General features: G+C 40.6%; 1 protein-coding gene across 1 annotated transcript; it reads left to right on the forward strand.

The window, feature by feature from the left end:
- The first annotated feature begins 333 nt into the window (after positions 1-333).
- Positions 334-21,681, forward strand: LOC139761208 (uncharacterized). Its single transcript, XM_071685251.1, has 16 exons — positions 334-440; positions 1,579-1,660; positions 2,208-2,584; positions 10,380-10,414; positions 12,141-12,196; positions 12,385-12,459; positions 12,850-13,226; positions 13,791-13,804; positions 14,811-15,044; positions 15,728-15,838; positions 16,069-16,124; positions 16,313-16,387; positions 16,778-17,154; positions 20,215-20,257; positions 20,454-20,528; positions 20,930-21,681. Exons 1-16 carry the CDS (start codon positions 334-336, stop codon positions 21,308-21,310), a joined length of 2,475 nt encoding a protein of 824 aa, XP_071541352.1. The 3' UTR covers positions 21,311-21,681.

The following is a 21,681-nucleotide window of genomic DNA, read 5'->3' on the forward strand; positions in this document are numbered from 1 at the left end:
GTATGTTTGTGAGAGGATATGCGTATTTTGATCCGTTTTCATCTCAGATGAGTGGGGGGAAATGAAGCTGATGAGGAAATCAATGTAGAACATAGCAATACAAACCCTTGTGATGTAGAACAAAGCAATACAAACCCTTGTGATGTAGAATATAGCAATACAAACCCTTGTGATGTATATAGAACTGGTTCTTAAAGGTCGCAAGGCAATGGGAAGAGGGGAAAGAAGAGTGGAAAGCTTATATAAAGAGGAGGGGAAAGACGAAACAAGGACAAGAATTCCACATCTTCGCCCTTTCGAGGAAAGAAGGACGTACCATAACGGTCAATCCTCATGTTGCTAGCCTCCACACAGAAGCTACGGGAAGCAGTAGTCACTTGGGGGGTAGAAGGACCAAGCCATCAGTGGCTGGAACACATCACAGACACATCAGAACCCAAGTATGAAACAGTAGAATTTTTATGTCGTCTTTTTCATGAAAAAAAAGGAAACATGCATGAAATTTACAATAAATTCAGCATCAACAATAAAGGCGTTACGCCAGCGTTTCTATAAATACGTCAATCTAAGTGTCAGGCATGAAGAAGGCAGCTCTATATCATGATTAGCGTTGCATTGTCTCCAGCCATCAGAAAAGTATCATTGGTATTGGCATTATCTGCCATAGCTTGCCATACTCGCTGCTTAGAGATGCCAGAAGCAGGAGCTATACTCTCATTAAAGGTATTTCGCCACTCGACCTTATCTTCTCCCTCGCTAATGAGCAATTATCAAATTAGTGTGTGTGTGATTGCTCTTCACCTTGTCCTAGATAAGGAGCAAAGGAAATTGATTTCTAAAAAGGGTTATGATGCAATATATATATATATATATATATATATATATATATATATATATATATATATATATATATATATATATATATATATATATACATATATATATATATATATATATTTATATATATATGTGTGTGTGTGTGTGTTTATATGTGTGTGTGTGTGTGTGGGTGTGTGTGTGTGTGTGTGTGTGTGTGTGTGTGTGTGTGTGTGTGTGTGTGTGTGTGTGTGTGTGTGTGTGTGTGTATCAGAAGGAAGAAACAGACCTACTGTCTCTTTTTTCCTAAATGTCTGATGTGCAGAAGTCAAGGATTTATTACCCAATGTTGTCCAGGTATTAAAGTTTACGTGTGAAGGTTAGGTTGAGGCTGAGTCTTTCCTCTGACGCAGTGGAAGTAGAGAAAAAAATGATATAAACAAGATGTTGGGGGTCAATGAGTGTGTGACGTCATGAGTGAGGAGGGTATGTATATATATATAGACTGAAGAATCCAGTGGGAGACATCATTGCTTCTGTCGCCTCTATTCCACAATGAACACTCAGGTATCACACAATATGTGGATTGAACTTTTAAACAGAGTAGCTATAATCCAATCTGTATCTAAGTCTCCTTGAATCTTTTTTTATCTTAGATATTCATCAGCTAATTACATGACCAATTCACACTATCATCTGTGATGTTTTTCCATTGTTTCACCATTTCCAGTGACTTTTTTTCCTTCACCTTCTGTTGTTACTGTTGCAGATCCTGGTACTTTTGTGTCTGGCAGCCGTGGCTGTGGCAGGCACACGCCCTTCCTATACCTACGGCTCCTCTCAGGTAATGATATACCTTACCCTGTATTTTCATATTGTTTTCATGAATTTTGTTTAAACTTGTGGCATATATACCTGGTATGGACAATAGATAAGGCGTTCCACTGGACTTTATTCAGTCTTATGTATCAACTTTGTAACGTAAATGCATCATCAAAACGCCACTGGATTTCATTCAGTCTTATTTATCAACTTCGTAACGTAAATGCATCATTAAGATACTGGAATCCACCCAGACAAAATTGATAGTAATAGTTTTATGATATCTTTTCTGATATTCATTCTCTAATTGTATCTCACGAAACGTGACCTGACCTTCGGGTAATTACATATCACGAAACATGACCTAACCTTCATGAAACAAAGAGATCATGTTAAGATCATCTGTTTAAGTTGATCTTCAAATCCGACATTCTCGCAAAATGATGGTTTGCTAAAGTTCTCTTTCGCAAAGCGTCGTGATATATTTCAACTTTATATCAAAAATGATTAACATTAGCATGGTAATGTGTCAGTGGAAAAGGTGATCGAACTCACTCTATCGTTTCCAGGAATCCAGTGAATCTGTAGAATACTCATCAGAGTCTACCGAGGCCAAGTACGACTTCAACTGGGTCGTGAAGGACGACTCCTCCGAAAACGACTTTGGCCACCAGGAGTCTCGCGACGACGACAACACCCAGGGGTCGTACTACGTCCATCTTCCCGACGGTCGTCTGCAGAAGGTGACTTACTACGTGGACGGTGACTCAGGCTACGTGGCTGAGGTCAGCTACGAGGGCGAGGCTCATTATCCCGAGTCGTCTGAGTCTCGGGAGTACTCTGCCCCACCACGTTATGCTTCCTCTGAGTCAGAGGAGTCTTATGAGGCTCCCGTGTACCGCCCACCCACCAGACATTACTTCGCCCCAGACTCTAATGAATCAAAGTAAATGCTAATGACACCTACCTCCCAAAGGGCCTGATGACTGTGAGTCAAGCTCTTCAGCTCGATGAATACCCCATATCTTCAGGCCTGAAGTACATATAGCCAAACCTCCTCATTACCTCACACCTTCCTTTATCTATTGAACCCACTTTTCCTCTCCTAACTCAACTCTCCAGGCACTAAAGCACAGATAGATTGTACTCTCCATATGACTCTATCTAGTGTCTTCTGGCCTTCGTGATTATTTTCATCCCCATCAGTATACAGAAATGCTCTCATCTTCATACCTAAATTGCAGATAGGAATATTTATTGATTTATGAATAATATATTTTCTATATGAATTGAAATGAAGTTTTCATTTTTCCAAAAATCGTAATCTGTGGTGATAAGTTGGCGATTTTGCATACACACACACACACACACACACACACACACACACACACACACACACACACACACACACACACATGTTACCATTCCGGCAATGACAACTAAAAAAGAATAGGAATATCCATTGTCAAGTGAACATAAAGCGAAACGAGAAATGGTACGAAGCTTCAGGGTCAACCATTGTTAAGAAGACAATGAAAGGCAAAGCTGTAACTGGATATCAACAAAAGCAATAGCATTCGAAGATAGACAGAATAGATGGATCATTGTCAGTAAAAAAAAAAAGCACCACGGTGATATATTAATTTTTTTTATACCTGGGACTCGTATGAAGACTTAAGATTTATTTGACATTAAGGTTGTCTAAAGTTATAAGTGGACGGCCTTGTTTTTCATGCCAGCCCATTGCATACTCTCAACTCAAGCTTTTGTGTAAGTCTGCCCAGAAAAAGATAGGGAGATTGGAACGCGTGTCTTTATTGACCATAGCCAGGTTGAGACACTGGCAAACGCACCAAAAAGAGATGAGAATTTCTCTCTCACTCTCACAAATTATAGATATCAATAGATTTTCTGTTAAGATTTGCTTTACGATCATCTCAACTAAATGTCCTGTTTCTTATAGGTAAAATTCATCTTTCAAATACCCAGTGAATCCAAAATACTCAAAAGAGTATACAGAGGCCAAGTATTGCTCACTCCTATTAGCATAACAGTTATCTATACATATATGAATATAAAATCGTACATTTTTTCTTGTGTATTATATAGTCCATGCAAATCCTACGAGGCATTAACATAAACATGTAAATATTATAATTCTTTACTAAGGAATGTCATTGCTATAGTGTTTGACCAAATAGTACTCTTGTGAAATTTGAAATGTAGACATTCAAAGAATTTCAAACATCTATATAAACTACATAAACTCTAAGTCATTTACAAAAGCTAAATGAAGAGATACGATTTTAGTTTCAAAGGAGAGTAGTGGAAGGAGGTTGAGTTTTAGAATCAAGGATTGGTAGATGAGTAACATATGAGAGAAAAATATGAAAGCAATACTTTTTTTTTTTATTTATGATTGATACTTATATCAAACCTGATGATATAGTAAGAATAAGGCAAACAACACTACCTTGTCCATTAGACCAGTTGATCATAGCGAATGAAAAAGGTTATCAAGACAGAAAACGTTGACCATAAAAAAGATAAATTTCTCTCTGTCTTTCTCCGTCTTCTCGTTTTCTTTCTATCCATCACAATGTCCCTTTACATCCATCCACATCCCAGTCATCACTGTGGCAGGCTTCCATTCTCTCCACACACAATTTAAGAGCGATGTTTTTTTAAAGGCTCTTGTTTACATATACCACGGTCATAGTACCTGAGAGGGAACCATGATGGGTGTGGTACCCCTATTGTGCAGGTCTGGGTCTTATAACTAGCTGGGCAGTTTAGTGTTTACGACCAATCAGGAACAAGAGATGAATGTGGCAAGGTGACCCATATGATGGTTTGCTCTTATATCATAACCACCTCTTTCTTAATCATTCACTGACCCTTTGAGGTCAACGATACGACCCAGAGGTATGGTGGCGTGACCCTTTGACCTGACCTGACCTGCCCTGAGAGGTCAAAAGGGTTGTACTCTCGAGTTCAAGGGTTTTTTCGGTCGTGCTCCAGGGTCGTACCGTTGTGGTCAAGGGTCGTACCGTCATACATAAGGGTCACGCCAACGTGTTCAAGAGTCGCACTTTCGTACTCATAGGTCGTGCTGTAGGAGTTATGGGTCAAGACGTTGTTTCTAAGGGTCAAACCATCGTATTCAGTTGTCCTGGCGTGTGTGTGTGTGTGTGTGTGTGTGTGTGTGTGTGTGTGTGTGTGTGTCTAGCATTGGCAAACCTAAAAAGATTAAGGGAATTTCATTTCCGTCTTTGTAGTGATGCATGACCTGGTTTTCACCCAGCCACTTGCAGCTTATGGCGACGAAAAGAGAAAAAAAATATTCTAAACCAGAAGCCTCAAGGAAGTGTGTCCTTTGACTGCCAAGTGCTGGGGGACAGAAGGGCGTGGCAACCTTTGAGCCTGGCCCTGCAAAATGTTCCAAGATCACTGAAATTTGCGAGTTGCAGCCGAGCTGACATATCATGACTCTAAAACTTGCTTTCTTTCTCTTTTTTTGTCTTTCTTTCATAATGTGGAGAGATTAGCCTTCATTGTCAGCTTCCAGTAGTCCACATAAAGAATACTATAGATTGTAATGAAATATATTGATATCTTTGAATGATAACATTATGCAAAGTTTGCAGTACCAAATATCATATTCCAAGTTTGCAGTACCAAATATCATATTCCAAGATTGCAGTGCCATATATCATATTCCAGGTGTGCAGTAACATATGTCATATTCCAGGTGTGCAGTAACATATATCATATTCCAGGTGTGCAGTAACATATGTCTAATATCATATGTCAGCAGGAAGTGTAAGAGAAACCAGATATCAAGCCTAAGTGAAGAATATGTGGATTGATATAGCTCTCTCTCTCTCTCTCTCTCTCTCTCTCTCTCTCTCTCTCTCTCTCTCTCTCTCTCTCTCTCTCTCTCTCTCTCTCTCTCTCTCTCTCTCTCTCTCTCTCTCTCTCTGCACACACATACACAAACATGCATACAATTACGTGCACAAACACAGACACAAACGAACATACACACACGAGGAGAACCTTATGCATACACCTACACACTCACAAACATTCACACACAAATGTTTATACACAAATATCTATACACAAACGTTTATACACAAACGTTTGTGCCTACCTCCAAACGAGATTATTTCAGACACGAGGAGAACCCTATGCATACACCTACAAACTCACAAACATTCACACACAAACATTTATACACAAACGTTTATACACAAACGTTTATACACAAACGTTTATACACAAACGTTTATATACAAACGTTTGTGCACAAACATTTATACCTACCTCCCAACGAGATTATTTCAGATTCAGCCTATGACCTACGGGTCAATAGTGGACCAGAAAAGTGGTTTGACCTTCCCTGTGTAGTGCGCCATACGCCATCGCGTGGTGATGAAACCTGTTAAGTAGAAGTTACCATCCTAAGGGTGGGGTCCAGGTCGGTCTACTTGGCAATGTCTGGCATCAAGGTCTTGAAGGTCCTCTGGCAAGATTACTCCACCCATTATCTACAGACAGGGATGAAGACGAGTTTTCCCTTACATATTCTCATATGTGCATTTGTGTTATCTATCACTGATTCGATATAGGATATCGTTAGCTAGATATCATCAGATTGTCCCAAGATATAAAGTCTCTTATTACGTAGACTCATTTGTGTGTTTTTTTTATGGGTTCTTCAAGTTGCCAGTAAAGGTCAACCACTTCAAGTAATGAAACTTGAGAACTTGGAAGTCAGGGATGTATCAGGCAATAGCGGAAGCTACGGCTGTTATGTTACTACGAAATGAACTTGTGACAGATCAAAGTACTTCCTCCACACGCCACACTGTAAACCCCCACCTCCAACATAGACTTTCAGAGACTCAGTGAATGTAAAGCTTTGATTTTCGACGCCCTGATTGTCTTGCAAATCTAACCCTAGTTAAAGTAGTGTCGTAAAGTGATTGATTCATGGAAAGAAAACTGCAATACTTCCAAATTGTGAAGCAACACACGCAGACACACAGACACACAGACACACACACACACACACACACACACACACACACACACACATACTACCGTGGAGAAAGCAGGGGACACATGGTTGGGAAGCCATTTCAAGCTGCAAGAAGAAAAAGTGGTGTTCCTTAAGGCCTAATATTGGGACCACTTCTGTTTCTCTTCCGTTTCAGTGATCCAGCAGATGATATAAACTCATGACCCTTATTATGTCTTTTGACAAGACCAGAATTAGAAATCAAACGCAGATGTTCAATGAATGCAAAGAGATCCAGAGGAAAATCACAATCAGGAAGGCAAATGGGAGATAAAAACTGACCCTGGTAAGTATCATGAAGATGAGAAAGGATGTATTTACACCAGAACGTGACCATTGTATCTTGGGAAATAAGTTAATGGTAATCGGTACATGGAATGAAGAGATAGAGCCGACATTCTCAAGGGAAAGCCTCGCCAGGTGTATCACAGAGAGAGAGAGAGAGAGAGAGAGAGAGAGAGAGAGAGAGAGAGAGAGAGAGAGAGAGAGAGAGAGAGAGAGAGAGAGAGAGAGAGAGAGAGAAATTCTACATTTAAGAACGACATAACTATGTCAACCTTTTCTTTTCTTTCTTTTTTTTTCGTCAAGTAAGTTCACCCTCACGTCTCGTATGCCCCGTTGTGGCGTCATGTATATGGATGATCTTGCCTCACCTCCTTATACCGCCTTACACCGCAGCTTAGCTTAGTATGGTCAGCTGACTGGGTGGACAAGGTCATCGAGTCGTACTGCTATCACCTTACTACGCGTGGAAACTTCAGTTACACATCACTTATAAAAGGTTTTGATTATCTTATATGTACTTGGACCTCTTCTTTTCACTGCTCTGATGAGAATCGATGATATACGATGGTATTGAACTCCACATTTCTTATATTATTCTCCTTTAAGATTGGATATTGATATTTTCGTGACTGCCCTACGTTTGTTTCCAAACTGATAGTCGTTTCGATTTCCACAAGGGTAGTGCTCATTAGGTAAAGTGATACTGATGTCCTCTGTACAGTGATGTCATAACGCTACAACAGTTATAGGTGTAGTTGATATAGCAATAAGATGGTGAAAATGATATCATGTATTCATGTTTCTGAATACATTTCTGTAAAATGATTAACAATGAAGTGCACATTTTCTTTTGGGGGGTGGAGAGAAAATGAAACTGATTTTTTCAAAACGGATAGATAGATGTTTGTATTCATAACTTAACTATAACATTAAACTTGGAATTTGTGTGATGTAATGCAAATTCCAAATTGAATATAGTACAGACAGCGATTGGCTGTACAGTGTTTTCATGGATGGGGCAATTGTAGTGAAATATCTAATCTTAGAGAAGCAGAATAGAGTTTGCCACAGTTGTTGTATGCAGATGACGCTGTGTTGTCTGTTAGATTAAAAGAAATACTTCGATAGAATGGTGAGCAACTTCCTTGTATATAGTAGGATGTTGAATGTGAACACTAGTAAACATAAGATGGTGTTTTTTTGGGGGGAAGGGATAGGGGTTCACTATATAATGCCGACTAACAAAAAAAATGTTAAAGTTATAGTTGAGTCTGAACATAAAGTGAATGAATTTCACTGAAGATGGTAGCGGCAAAGCTGAAGTTCAGACAGAAGACATGCAAGGAAGGAGACCGGTAAGTGGATGGAAAATACAGATGAAGAATCATAGAGTAGAAGAAGTGTGCACGGTTGATCACTTATCCCAGTCCTGATGTATGAGTGTGAAACCGAAATCAAGAGATGTGGAGAAGAAGAAGAACAAGAAAGACTGTTGATTTATACAGTGTAGAATGAATGAACGGGATAGACGCGGTAAAGAATAAAGATTTGAGAGAGAAATGTGGTGGGAATAAATCAGTAGCCAGGCGTACAGATGAAAGTCTTCTGAGATGGTGTGGTCACGTAGACCATATGGCAGACGATAAGCTGGCCAAGGAGATATACAGAAGTACAGCAGAATATACAAGGGAGAGAGGTTGACTGTGGAAGAGAGTGATTAGATATAAAGACATTTGTTTAGGGCAAGGGATAATGCAGATGAAGATGCTGGAGGATCAGCTGGCTATCGGATGCAATGGGAGTGTTTCATATATGGAGATATTGTGAACCTTGGTTCCACTTGAATAAACGCGGCATAAAAAAAAAAGCGAGATGAACTTTTATGAATGTCGAAGTCCATGATCCACTTTAACATACTGGGCATAAAGTAAAGGTGTGAAAGAGAGATTTAAGAGGCTGTTTTTGTATGGTCTACACCATGGACCTAGAACTGCATACAAAAGTAAGAGATGGTAGACAGTAGACTAATCCCAAACCCTTGGAACGGTTATGGTAAATTTCGTAGAGATATTAGAGTCATTAAAGACAAGTTAGAATATATTGAAGTTAAGAGGGGCCTCTTGATATAGGTTAAGATTACTAGGAGACGATAAGAGAGTCTTCATCAAGATAACAAGCTTCTCTCACAATCATCAGGCCCTTTGGGAGGTATGTGTCATTAACATTTACTTTGATTCATTAGAGTCTGGGGCGAAGTAATGTCTGGTGAGTGGGCGGTACACGGGAGCCTCATAAGACTCCTCTGACTCAGAGGAAGCATAACGTGGTGGGGCAGAGTACTCCCGAGACTCAGACGACTCGGGATAATGAGCCTCGCCCTCGTAGCTGACCTCAGCCACGTAGCCTGAGTCACCGTCCATGTAGTAAGTCACCTTCTGCAGACGACCGTCGGGAAGATGTACGTAGTACGACCCCTGGGTTTTGTCGTCGTCGCGAGACTCCTGGTGGCCAAAGTCGTTTTCGGAGGAGTCGTCCTTCACGACCCAGTTGAAGTCGTACTTGGCCTCGGTAGACTCTGATGAGTATTCTACAGATTCACTGGATTTTGCCAGACTCAATTTACTAAAAGAAGACCAGCCTTGGGCTGCAGGAGCCACTGTAAACCGATCCTCAATAACACAAGGATCGTTCCTTAGAAATTGATCCTGGCGTAATCACGAACATGCAGGAGGGTGAAAGGCGTGCAAGGAATAGAGTGAATTGGAACGATGTGGTATACCGGGGTCGACGTGCTGTCAATGGATTGAACCAGGGCATGTGAAGCGTCTGGGGTAAACCATGGAAAGTTCTGTGGGGCCTGGATGTGGAAAGGGAGCTGTGGTTTCGGTGCATTATTACATGACAGCTAGAGACTGTGTGAACGAATGGGGCCTTTGGTATCTTTTCCTAGCGCTACCTCGCGCACATGAAGGGAGAGGGGGCTGTTATTTCATGTGTGGCGAGGTGGCGATGGGAATGAATAAAGGCAGATAGTATGAATTATGTACATGAGTATATATGTATATGTCTGTGTGCGTATATATATGCATACGTTGAGATGTACCGGTATGTATATTTGCGTGTGTAGACGTGTATGTATGTACATGTGTATGGGGATGGGTTGGGCCATTCTTTCGTCTGTTTCCTTGCGCTACCTCGCTAACGTGGGAGACAGCGACAAAGCAAAATAAATAAATATGAATATATGTATGTACACACATCATATACTTTGCGTCACACTGGCCGTCCCTCAAGCTGCCTCTTTTTTCAGAAGGCTACATAGAAAGGTATCTGATCCCCCAGAATTCCACACCTAGATTCTAATTTGCAGGATTACACAACTGGTCCTTGTGCCTTTTACTCCAGGTACTTATATAATGACGACATCCGTTTTATGTTTCATGTTTCCAATTACTCTATCAAAATCTGTATCGCGACCTGTTGCACAACAGAAAACAGTTCGTTCTGACCCGAAAACCACTACCAGTTGAGCAGCATCCAAAGGATTAAATGTGAAATGATTTTTGGATGTGTAATTCACTGTCGAATGGAATGGTAGTGAGGAGGTAAAGTGTAACTGATTGGAATGATGAAGATCATTGGTTTTGGAAAACGTTGGTTTATGAGGAAAAATATTGGCGCCAGGGGATCTCCTTGGTTTGTTATGGCAGCTTTATTGAGATGATAAAAGGAACAATTATGTTCAACTGACCTGAGATAGTAACCGTCAGCTATAATGACGTAATTTCAGGTGATGGTGACATAACGTTCAGCTAATGGTGACGTAATGCCCAGTTGGTGGTGACGGAGCCTAAACTCAGACAACCTCATAGAGAGACGTTTACAGCTGGTAACTTATTTAGAAGGTTGTAGAAACACCAGTTAGCTGCATACTGGGTTATACAGCTGTATGAACGACCTAATCATAGCACAGAGATGCTAAATTCAGCACAGTGCTAAGTTTATACATAGAATATAGATTATGCTTAAACCGTAAGTCCAAGTAGCGGTTTGCCGCCCTCAGCTTATAGCATTTCACTCTGTGCCAAAAATGGTCGTGAATAACTGGGGCTCGACTCTTGCCTTTCGTAAGTGCGAAGGTTTACTGTATACCATTAAAAGATAAGGTACTTTATACCAGCAGAGGTCACGAGTGAATGTGGAGCCTTACATACAGAGAGAGAGAGAGAGAGAGAGAGAGAGAGAGAGAGAGAGAGAGAGAGAGAGAGAGAGAGAGAGAGAGAGAGAGAGAGAGAGAGAGAGAGAGAGAGAGAGAGAGAGAGAGAGAGAGAGAGAGAGAGATTTTGAATAACTGAACACTGAGTTATGTAAGAGAGTGAGTTAATAACACTTTATAGGACACGAAACTATCATAAAAACAAGAGCTTAAACACTAAAGAACAGTTATTTAAGGTTCAGTGTAATAATAGCAATAAAACTTTTTGTGCTGAGGTCAGGTATGGCAACAGCAGAAGCAACGGAAGAAAAAGCCACCATCTTACCTGCTCCGTCTACTCACCACGTCTTGCTCCGTTTACCTTTATCATGTTACGTCCATAATGCAAATTAGCTTAGTATGCCTGAACTTGATTTTTACTCTGAGGTTACCTTAAATAATGTTTAGTATAAACCTTATGCTGATAAGTCATTACTCTCTCCTCACCTCCTCATGAACCACTTATCAAACTGCATATTCTATCAGCCACACTCTCTTCATCACTCCACCCACAACAGCCTTCACTCCACACTCCGCACGACCTTCCCCTCCCACACAATCATCTTACTTATACCATTCCTCTACCTCTTGCTAACCTGACCATTGCCGTCAGTGGACCTCAATAAAGATAAAAGTACTACTTTATATAGTACATCACAATGTAACATACTTATAGCCATTGGAATTAATATATCAAGAGCAGGTCAAATGTTTTCGGTCGAGAGAACAATGGCCTTTGGCATAATGTCCATCTGTTGAATCTTGAGCGTAAAGGTTTGGGAGTGACAGAGTCCTTCCTGGGAAACGAAGCAAAAACAGCTGTGTGGGGTTGGGTGGGTGTGTGACGTCATGAATCACGGGAGTATATATATGCAGGAGGAACCACCGGAAAGCATCATTGCTTCTACAGCTTCGCCAACATGAACACTAAGGTATGTTGGCTTCATGACTGACCAGCAATGACGCTTTGAACAAAGCAGATGTAGTTGGTCAAGTTGTGAATTGTGATATATATTCGTGAAAGTTCATGTATATAGTAGTAAGATCCTGATATAGATGCTGATCAATCCTGTTGTGATATTTTTTAAGGGACTGAGGATTAATGACATTATCATTACAGGTCCTGGTACTGTTGGGTTTGGCAGCCGTGGCTGTGGCAGACACTCGCCCCTCCTACTCCTACGGCGCCCCTCAGGTAATGCTTGCCCCTCTACCATCATAACACTAACTTCACAACCAACAATGCTCACAACTGAAGCGCTACATGTGATCACTTCAGAGTATAATACCCAGTGTATTGCATACAGAATAATTTTCATCTTTTGACGTAGAAAAAGGCATTGGCTAATTTCCTTCCTTTTTCTTTGATTCTAAATCTTGATTGATAAAGCCCTCATCATACTGATGGTAAAGTTTGAGAAAAGTTAGTCGAAAATTCATGTAAACGTATATATGTTTGTACTGTGGAGGCATATATCATAGAGTAAGTCATATATTACTGCTAAGTGTTCAGATTATACTTTGGATAGAGTGTTTAGATTCTGAGAATTGTCAAGAAATCCTAAAGTATCTTTTTCTTTCCCAGGAATCCAGTGAATCTGTAGAATACTCATCAGAGTCTACCGAGGCCAAGTACGACTTCAACTGGGTCGTGAAAGATGATTACTCTGGCAACGACTTCGGCCACCAGGAGGCCCGTGATGGTGACGACACCCAGGGGTCGTACTACGTACATCTTCCCGACGGTCGTCTGCAGAAGGTGACTTACTACGTGGACGGTTACTCAGGCTACGTGGCTGAGGTCAGCTACGAGGGCGAGGCTCATTATCCCGAGTCGTCTGAGTCTCGGGAGTACTCTGCCCCACCACGTTATGCTTCCTCTGAGTCAGAGGAGTCTTATGAGGCTCCCGTGTACCGCCCACCCACCAGACATTACTTCGCCCCAGACTCTAATGAATCAAAGTAAATGCTAATGACACATACCTCCCAAAGGGCCTGATCAATATGGGTCAAGTTCTTCATCTTGGTGAGAACACCGTCCTCAGGTCTCCAACACATGAATTCAAACCACCTCCTCTTCTCTCATACTTATTTCTTTGGCTATAAATGGCATCAATTCTTTCAAATCTCTTCCTTATAACACTTTTGTTTTTCCATCTATTCTATAGATTGGTCTTCGTCATGATCTAAATCCTGCTCATCATAAACAAAAGTTTAATTTCTCCTCACTTCATCAAAATAGATATCAGAATTTGATATAGGATATTTATCTATTTATTTTGAATAAATGTATCAATATGACACGAGAGAATCTTACTTACCCTAAAAGTCATCGTGTTAGAGAATGTGATTTCTTTGAATTTGTAAAAATTTCTGAACTTGAAACTCCCTGATGATTTATCAAACATTTCCATGTACTAGAAGTTATTCTAAGTAATTTTCTGATTAGTGTGTTGAATACATTATGATTCTTAAATCACCCTTTCATGAATATGACGAACTAAAAAAGAATCTCACTTGTCAAAGTGATTTTGATGCTGGTAAGTAAACTGTGCTTTCTATTTCGAGTACTTAAATGATTAGTGGAGAAATGAAAATAATCTTGGCTACATGTGGTGTGAGATGACTCCATTGTTTGATGGATAACACCATAAGAGAGATACAAAATATAGTATGACTAAAAAGGCCGACTAGGTTGCGCTGAAACCGCTCAAGCATATGGAGACGATGAATGAAGAGAGACTAAAAGAAAGAAAAAAGTGATATATGTGCCCAAACGTAGGGGTCAAATGGACAGGGTGAGAAAGAGAATGAATGAAAGGATGAAGCAAAAGGGAGACTTGGGATATAGAGGCCTGAAGTGAACATTCAGGAGGGCAAGAGTCATACTTTGGATAAAAAGAATTGGATCAAGATGGTATATGAGGGACGATGTGCTGTCACTGGGTTGAACCAGGACATGTGGAGCGGTCAAGGTGAACAATGGAGCAGTGTGAGGGGACTGGATGGAAATTAGATGCTATTTCTTCTAGGAGGGGAAAGCAAATAGGCATACCAATGACGAATATTAATGATGTGCGTACTTTAATAACTCAAGATGATACTGATAATAGAGAGACAGAGAAATGTGGAATGAGTGAGAGGGAAAAAAGGAAAGGTTGACTAAGAGAAAGTATTTCCCGACACATCAAGCTTTAGGATATAGTAAGTTGCACTGTGGCAAAAGCACCAGTGGAGGACCTTGCTCACCATGCCACCAGATCATAGCTAGTCAAACACCTAGGTAAGTCAGTACAGGACTCAAGATACAGTTGATGCCTGGTTCAGGGCGCAAGATCTTCAACTGCAGCACTATTGAGTACAAAGAGAATATAAGACGCAAGTGGTAAGTGAGTTAGAGCAACACAGATCGCTGTCTCTACCACCATTATAAGCAACACATTAGAAGGTAATGTATATAGACACATGGAAAACTTTGTTTACAAGGTACATATGGTATATCAGAACAAGGTGGATCTAACATCAGCTCCTGTATCACTCCCACAGGTAACATTCCATCAAAATACAAGACTGGAAAAGGAATTCAAGATCAGACGTGTGAGCTTCTTGTAGGGGGTCATTCTGGTGAGTCCCAGAATGCTCATCAGACCCCAAACTTACATCCATCCATCCAGCAATGTCAAGATCTGTGTCTTAAGTTTGGTATGGGAATCATTGGTAACCCTGGCCACCACTACCTGGTGCCTCCTGCTCCACATTCTCTCCAAGGTCACAACTCTTGTAAGACTGAGCAGTTGTGGTCGTCCAGATGCAGGACGGAACCATGCAAGAGGCCATCCATCTCATATGAAACATTACTTCTTAACATTGGACTTAGGAACTCATTTGTTTATATATTTATGATCTCTGTGTAGTATCTCGATCGTTGATATAAGAAAACTTATTCAACACATCTTTTTATAATGTAAACTGGAGTCATGGGGAATAATTCAATGACCTTAGAAAAAAATAATTCATATATATGCTTTTTATTCTTAATATGATGAACTTTAAAATGACATTTACAACTTCCGTAGTTTCCCAAAATATCTTTACTTACAGGTGCCAGAAATCCGTCACCAAACACACACACACACACACTCACACACACACACACGCTCACGTCTCTAAGATTCTGGTCATTATTCACAAAAAAACATTTAGGGTTGAGAGATTGAGAGTAGATAACAGCAGCAACTTCATTTCTTAGTCCTCTCCTCTTCATGAGCCACTCATTAACTTCATTGACTCTCATTACTCTATCACCTCCATATGTACCGCTCATTTCCCTCACCAGTCCTCGACTCCTCATGAACCACTCATCATTACTCTGTCTTCTCCTACTGAATCACTCACCAGCCCATAGCTCCCTCAATCTCGCTCTCCTCATCACCCGTAGTATAGTCCAGTTCTCTCTTCCCAAGACCTTCCCTTCCACATCATCATTAGGACTGCTTGTGTCATACCTCTGCCTCCTGCCTACCAGATCACTGCCACTAAAGACCTTAGTAATGATGACAGCATTGTTATGTATAGTAAATCACAATGTACGACACCTATTGCTATTGGAATTAAGACTTGAAAAGAGCAGGTCAAGCGTTTTTAGGTAGAGAAAACAATGGCCTATTTCAGAATGTCCATCTGCTGAATCTTGAGTGTGAAGGTCTGGGAGTGGCAGAGTCCTTCCTGGGAAACGAAGCAAAAACAGCTGTGTGGGGTTGGGTGGGTGTGTGACGTCATGAATCACGGGAGTATATATATGCAGGAGGAACCACCGGAAAGCATCATTGCTTCTACAGCTTCGCCAACATGAACACTAAGGTATGTTGGCTTCATGACTGACCAGCAATGACGCTTTGAACAAAGCAGATGTAGTTGGTCAAGTTGTGAATTGTGATATATATTCGTGAAAGTTCATGTATATAGTAGTAAGATCCTGATATAGATGCTGATCAATCCTGTTGCGATATGGTTTAAGGGATTGAGGATTAATGACACTATTATTGCAGGTCCTGGTACTGTTGGGTTTGGCAGCCGTGGCTGTGGCAGACACTCGCCCCTCCTACTCCTACGGCGCCCCTCAGGTAATGCTTGCCCCTCTACCATCATAACACTAACTCCACAACCAACAATGCTCACATCTGAAGCGCTACATGTGATCACTTCAGAGTATAATACCCAGAGTATTGCATACAGAATAATTTTCATCTTTTGACGTAGAAAAAGGCATTGGCTAATTTCCTTCCTTTTTCTTTAATTCTAAATCTTGATTGATAAAACCCTCATTATAGTGATGGCAAAGTTTGAGAAAAGTTAGTCGAAAATTCATGTAAACGTATATATGTTTGTACTGTGGAGGCATATATCATAGAGTAAGTCATATATCACTGCTAAGTGTTCAGGTTATACTTTGGATAGAGTGTTTAGATTCTGAGGACTGTCAAGAAATCCTAAAGTATCTTTTTCTTTCCCAGGAATCCAGTGAATCTGTAGAATACTCATCAGAGTCTACCGAGGCCAAGTATAACTTCAACTGGGTCGTGAAAGATGATTACTCTGGCAACGACTTCGGCCACCAGGAGGCCCGTGATGGTGACGACACCCAGGGGTCGTACTACGTGCAGCTTCCCGACGGTCGTCTGCAGAAGGTGACTTACTACGTGGACGGTTACTCAGGCTACGTGGCTGAGGTCAGCTACGAGGGCGAGGCTCATTATCCCGAGTCGTCTGAGTCTCGGGAGTACTCTGCCCCACCACGTTATGCTTCCTCTGAGTCAGAGGAGTCTTATGAGGCTCCCGTGTACCGCCCACCCACCAGACATTACTTCGCCCCAGACTCTAATGAATCAAAGTAAATGCTAATGACACATACCTCCCAAAGGGCCTGATCAATGTGAGTCAAGTTCTTTATCTTAGCGACGACAACGTCTTCAGGTCTCCAACACATGTATCCAAGCCACCTATAGATGACGAACATGTATCTCAAAACTCATTTTCTATACCACTTTTATTTCTATATCTGATGTACAGATTTGTTTCCTACATGATGACCTGACTAAAATTTCTTATCATTTTATTGTACAGAATCTATATCACGATTGTGATAGATATTTATTTATTTATTTTCAATAAATATAATGATATGATGTGAAGAATCTAATTCATTCCAAAACACCTGCTATAAGCAGTAAGGTGATTTCCTTGAATATTTTCAGATGTGTGAACCAAAACGAGTTACTTATTTTCTCTGATGATTCATCATCCATTTTGATAAAGTGAAAGAGAGTAGCAATAAATTTTCTGTATTATGTGTTGAAAACATTTATGGTTTCCAAAACCATGACATTCGTAAAAATGATGAAATGAAATGCAACTAATTTTATCAGCATGAGTTTAAGGTAAAGAGCTAAGGACTAACTTTTTCTAGATAGATAAAGTAATTAGTGTCAAAATTAGCAGAACTTGATTATGTGGTGTGAGGAAAATTTATCTTGTGAGAAATGACATTGTCAGCAAGGGTTATTATAACTTGTGCGACTTGAGAGTGCAGAGAAGGTTAGTTAAAATTACTAGAGTGTATGGAGAGTAAAGAAAACCTGACAAAAATAACATACCTGAAGCTAAGGTAAAAGTGAGAATGGGGGTCTGAGGTGATGGAAGGATGGAGTGAATAAAAGTTTGGGATACTCAGGATCGATCAATCAGAAGAGGGACATGCTTTTGTTAGAATTAGATCGAGGTAGCATATTTGGGGACGAGGTGTTATGGCTGGATTAAACCAGCTCCTACGAAGTGGACAAGTTGTCGCCTATGGGCTTGGCTATAGATGATAGAATCTAATTTCCATACATTATACATGAGAGCTATAGGATGTATGTATGTACATTTTGAGTTTATTCCGTCTGTTTTCCGGCGATACTTCGCCAAGACGGGAAAAGCAATGAGGCAAATAATATGACAGATGGCAAGAGGTATCTACTTTCGAAAGCACTTCTAGGAATAAAGAGGTAGTGAAATAAAGAGGTCGTTCGGTGAGAAATGAAAAGCAGACTGAGAGAAATGAAGTACCCGACACACCAAGATTCAGGATATAATAAGTTGTATTTTGGCATAACGTCAGTAGTGGACAGTGCTCTCTATGCCAGCTGATCATAGCCAGTCAGGCCCCCAGGTAAGTCAGTAGAGGACATGAGAGAAGCCACTCAAGATACAGCTGAAGCCTAACTTAGAGCATAATATCCTCAACTGTAACACTACTGACTACAAAGACAATATAATACCCGTGTGATAAGCTAGACCAACACACACAACACCTTCTGTAGCCTTAATAAAAGTAACATATTGGAAGGCATTGTAGCCACACATTTCAGATAACATTCGTTACATGGTAAATATATGGTGTATTAAAACAGGGAGGACATATATAAACTAAATCATGGCACCCTAGCTCACCCTCTTAGCAAAACTAGAAAAAATATCTTAATTACAGGTATATAAGGCTCTTCTGGGAAGTAGTTATAAATGAGTACTAAAACATTTTTCAGACCCCAAACTTACAGACATTCATCCAGCAATGTAAAGATCTGTGTCTTAAGTTTGGTATAGGAATCATTGGTAACCCTGGCCACCACTACCTGGTGCCTCCTGCTCCACATTCACTCTAAGGTCACAACTCTCGTAAGACTGAGCAGTTGTGGTCGTCCAGATGCAGGACGGAACCTTGCCAGATGCCATCCATCTCATGAAAAAAATTGCTTCTTGACACTGGATTATACCAAGTCACTTGTGGGTAAATATCTGTACATCTGTGGTTAGGATATTCTAAGGGTAGTATTCCCATTTTCTCATAAGAAAATGTATGAGAAATGTCTTATCATCCTGTAACTTGACATATCATTATCTAACTAAATTATTACACACCCACATATATATGTATGTGCATTTCAGTCATGTATGAAACAGTTTATCATTAACCATATTGTTCTATTCCTTGATAGAAACTAAGTCACTTACCTCAGAGAAATATGATCAGTGTTGTACTGAAAGGAAATTATAGAAGCTCTTCCGGTGTACTTTTTATAAAGACGATGAACTTTAAAATGACATTTACTACATCCGTAGTTTCCTAAGATATAAATAGATACAGGTACCAGGAATCCATGACACACACGCAAACTCACACACACACACACACACACACACACACACACACACACACACACACACACACTACACCAACGGTCTTCATTACTCTGTTCTCACCTCATGAACCATCTAACAGCCTCACTAACCCTCATTACTCTCTCCTAGCCTCCTCAGGAACCATTCAATATTCTCACAAACCCTCACTACTCTGTCCTCATCTCTTTACGTGCCACACAAAACTCTTAACAACCCTCATTTCTCATTCATGACTTCCTCATGAATTCGTCATCTTCACAAGAGTTTGGTACAACATCCTCCATTCCTCATGGCTTCTTCACTATCCCATACATACCCCACCCTCACTCTCCTCATCATTAAACCCACAACAGTCTCCACTTCTCTCTCCTTACGACCTTCCCATCCACGCTAACATCAGCAGTCATTGTACCATTCCTCTACCTCCACTTCAACGGATTGCTGACACTATAGGATCTCAGTGTTGATATAGGTAAAGCTGTATTTGGTAGATCCTAATGTAATGTAACGATACGATGATGGAAGGTAGAGGTAAGAGAGCAGGTCAAGCGTTTTAAGTAAAGAGAACGATGGCCTATTACAGAATGTCCATCTGTTGACTCTTGAGTGTGAAGGTCTGGGAGTGGCAGAGTCCTTCCTGGGGAAACGAAGAAAAAACAGCTGTGTGAGGTTGGGTGGGTGCGTGACGTCATGAATCACTGGAGTATATATATGCTGGAGGAGCCAGCAGAGAGCATCATTGCTTCTACAGCTTCACCAACATGAACACTAAGGTATGTTGGCTTCATGACTGACCTACACTGACACTTTCAACAAAGTAGATTTTGCTGATTTAGTTGTGAATTATTGTATATTGTTGTGAAAGTTTGTGTCTTATGTAGTTCTAAGATCATGATCTATATCCAAATCATTTCAGATCTGATAATATTCCAGGATCTGAGGACTGATAATGATATTTCTCTTTTTCAGGTCCTGGTAGTGTTGGGTCTGGCAGCCGTGGCTGTGGCAGACTCTCGCCCCTCCTACTCCTACGGCGCCCCTCAGGTAATGCTTGGTCCCCCTACCATCATAACACTAACCTCACAACCCACAATTCTCACTTCCTTAGCACAGCATTTCATCACCACATGAAATAATTGTTAGTTTATTACTTACCAAATGATATTTTTTTGTACTTAGATACATTTATCAAAGCATCATTATCATTGTTTTCTCTAATGGATTTTAGCATCTTAGTTGAGAAAACTTCACAAAGTCCATAAATAACCTGTCATTAAATCGTTGGAGATTCGTTTACGTTTCCATCTGTTCGTGCTATACTTTCATATATTATATACCATGTCATATATAGCTGCTCAGTGCATAGATTATGTAAGAAATGATTATGGATTTCTTTAGCTTCTGAGAATTGTCAAGAAATCCTAAAGTATCTTTTTCTTTTCTAGGAATCCAGTGAATCTGTAGAATACTCATCAGAGTCTACCGAGGCCAAGTACGACTTCAACTGGGTCGTGAAGGACGACTCCTCCGAAAACGACTTCGGACACCAGGAGTCTCGCGACGATGACGACACCCAGGGGTCGTACTACGTACATCTTCCCGACGGTCGTCTGCAGAAGGTGACTTACTACGTGGACGGTGACTCAGGCTACGTGGCTGAGGTCAGCTACGAGGGCGAGGCTCATTATCCCGAGTCGTCTGAGTCTCGGGAGTACTCTGCCCCACCACGTTATGCTTCCTCTGAGTCAGAGGAGTCTTATGAGGCTCCCGTGTACCGCCCACCCACCAGACATTACTTCGCCCCAGACTCTAATGAATCAAAGTAAATGCTAATGACACACACCCCCCAAAGGGCGTGTTAAATGTGAGTTAAGTCCGTCGACTTGACGAAGGCCCTGTCTTCAGGTCTCCACAACATGTATCCAAATCACCTCGTGAACTCTCATACATATTCCATTGGCTATAGATAGCAGCATATCTTTCAATTCTCATCTTCCATACCACCTTTATTTTTCCATCTAATACAAAGATCCGTTTCTAAAATGGTCCGTCGAACATCTTTTTCTTATCATTAGCATGAAATGTAATATCCTATAGATTCATTATACAGAACACTCTCTCTGATTTTTATCAGAATTGTGATGTGATATGTATATATTTATTTATTCAAATATCATGAATAAACATGAGAATATGA

Source organism: Panulirus ornatus, chromosome 39 (assembly GCF_036320965.1).
Source record: "Panulirus ornatus isolate Po-2019 chromosome 39, ASM3632096v1, whole genome shotgun sequence".
Taxonomy (NCBI): Eukaryota; Metazoa; Arthropoda; class Malacostraca; order Decapoda; family Palinuridae; genus Panulirus; species Panulirus ornatus.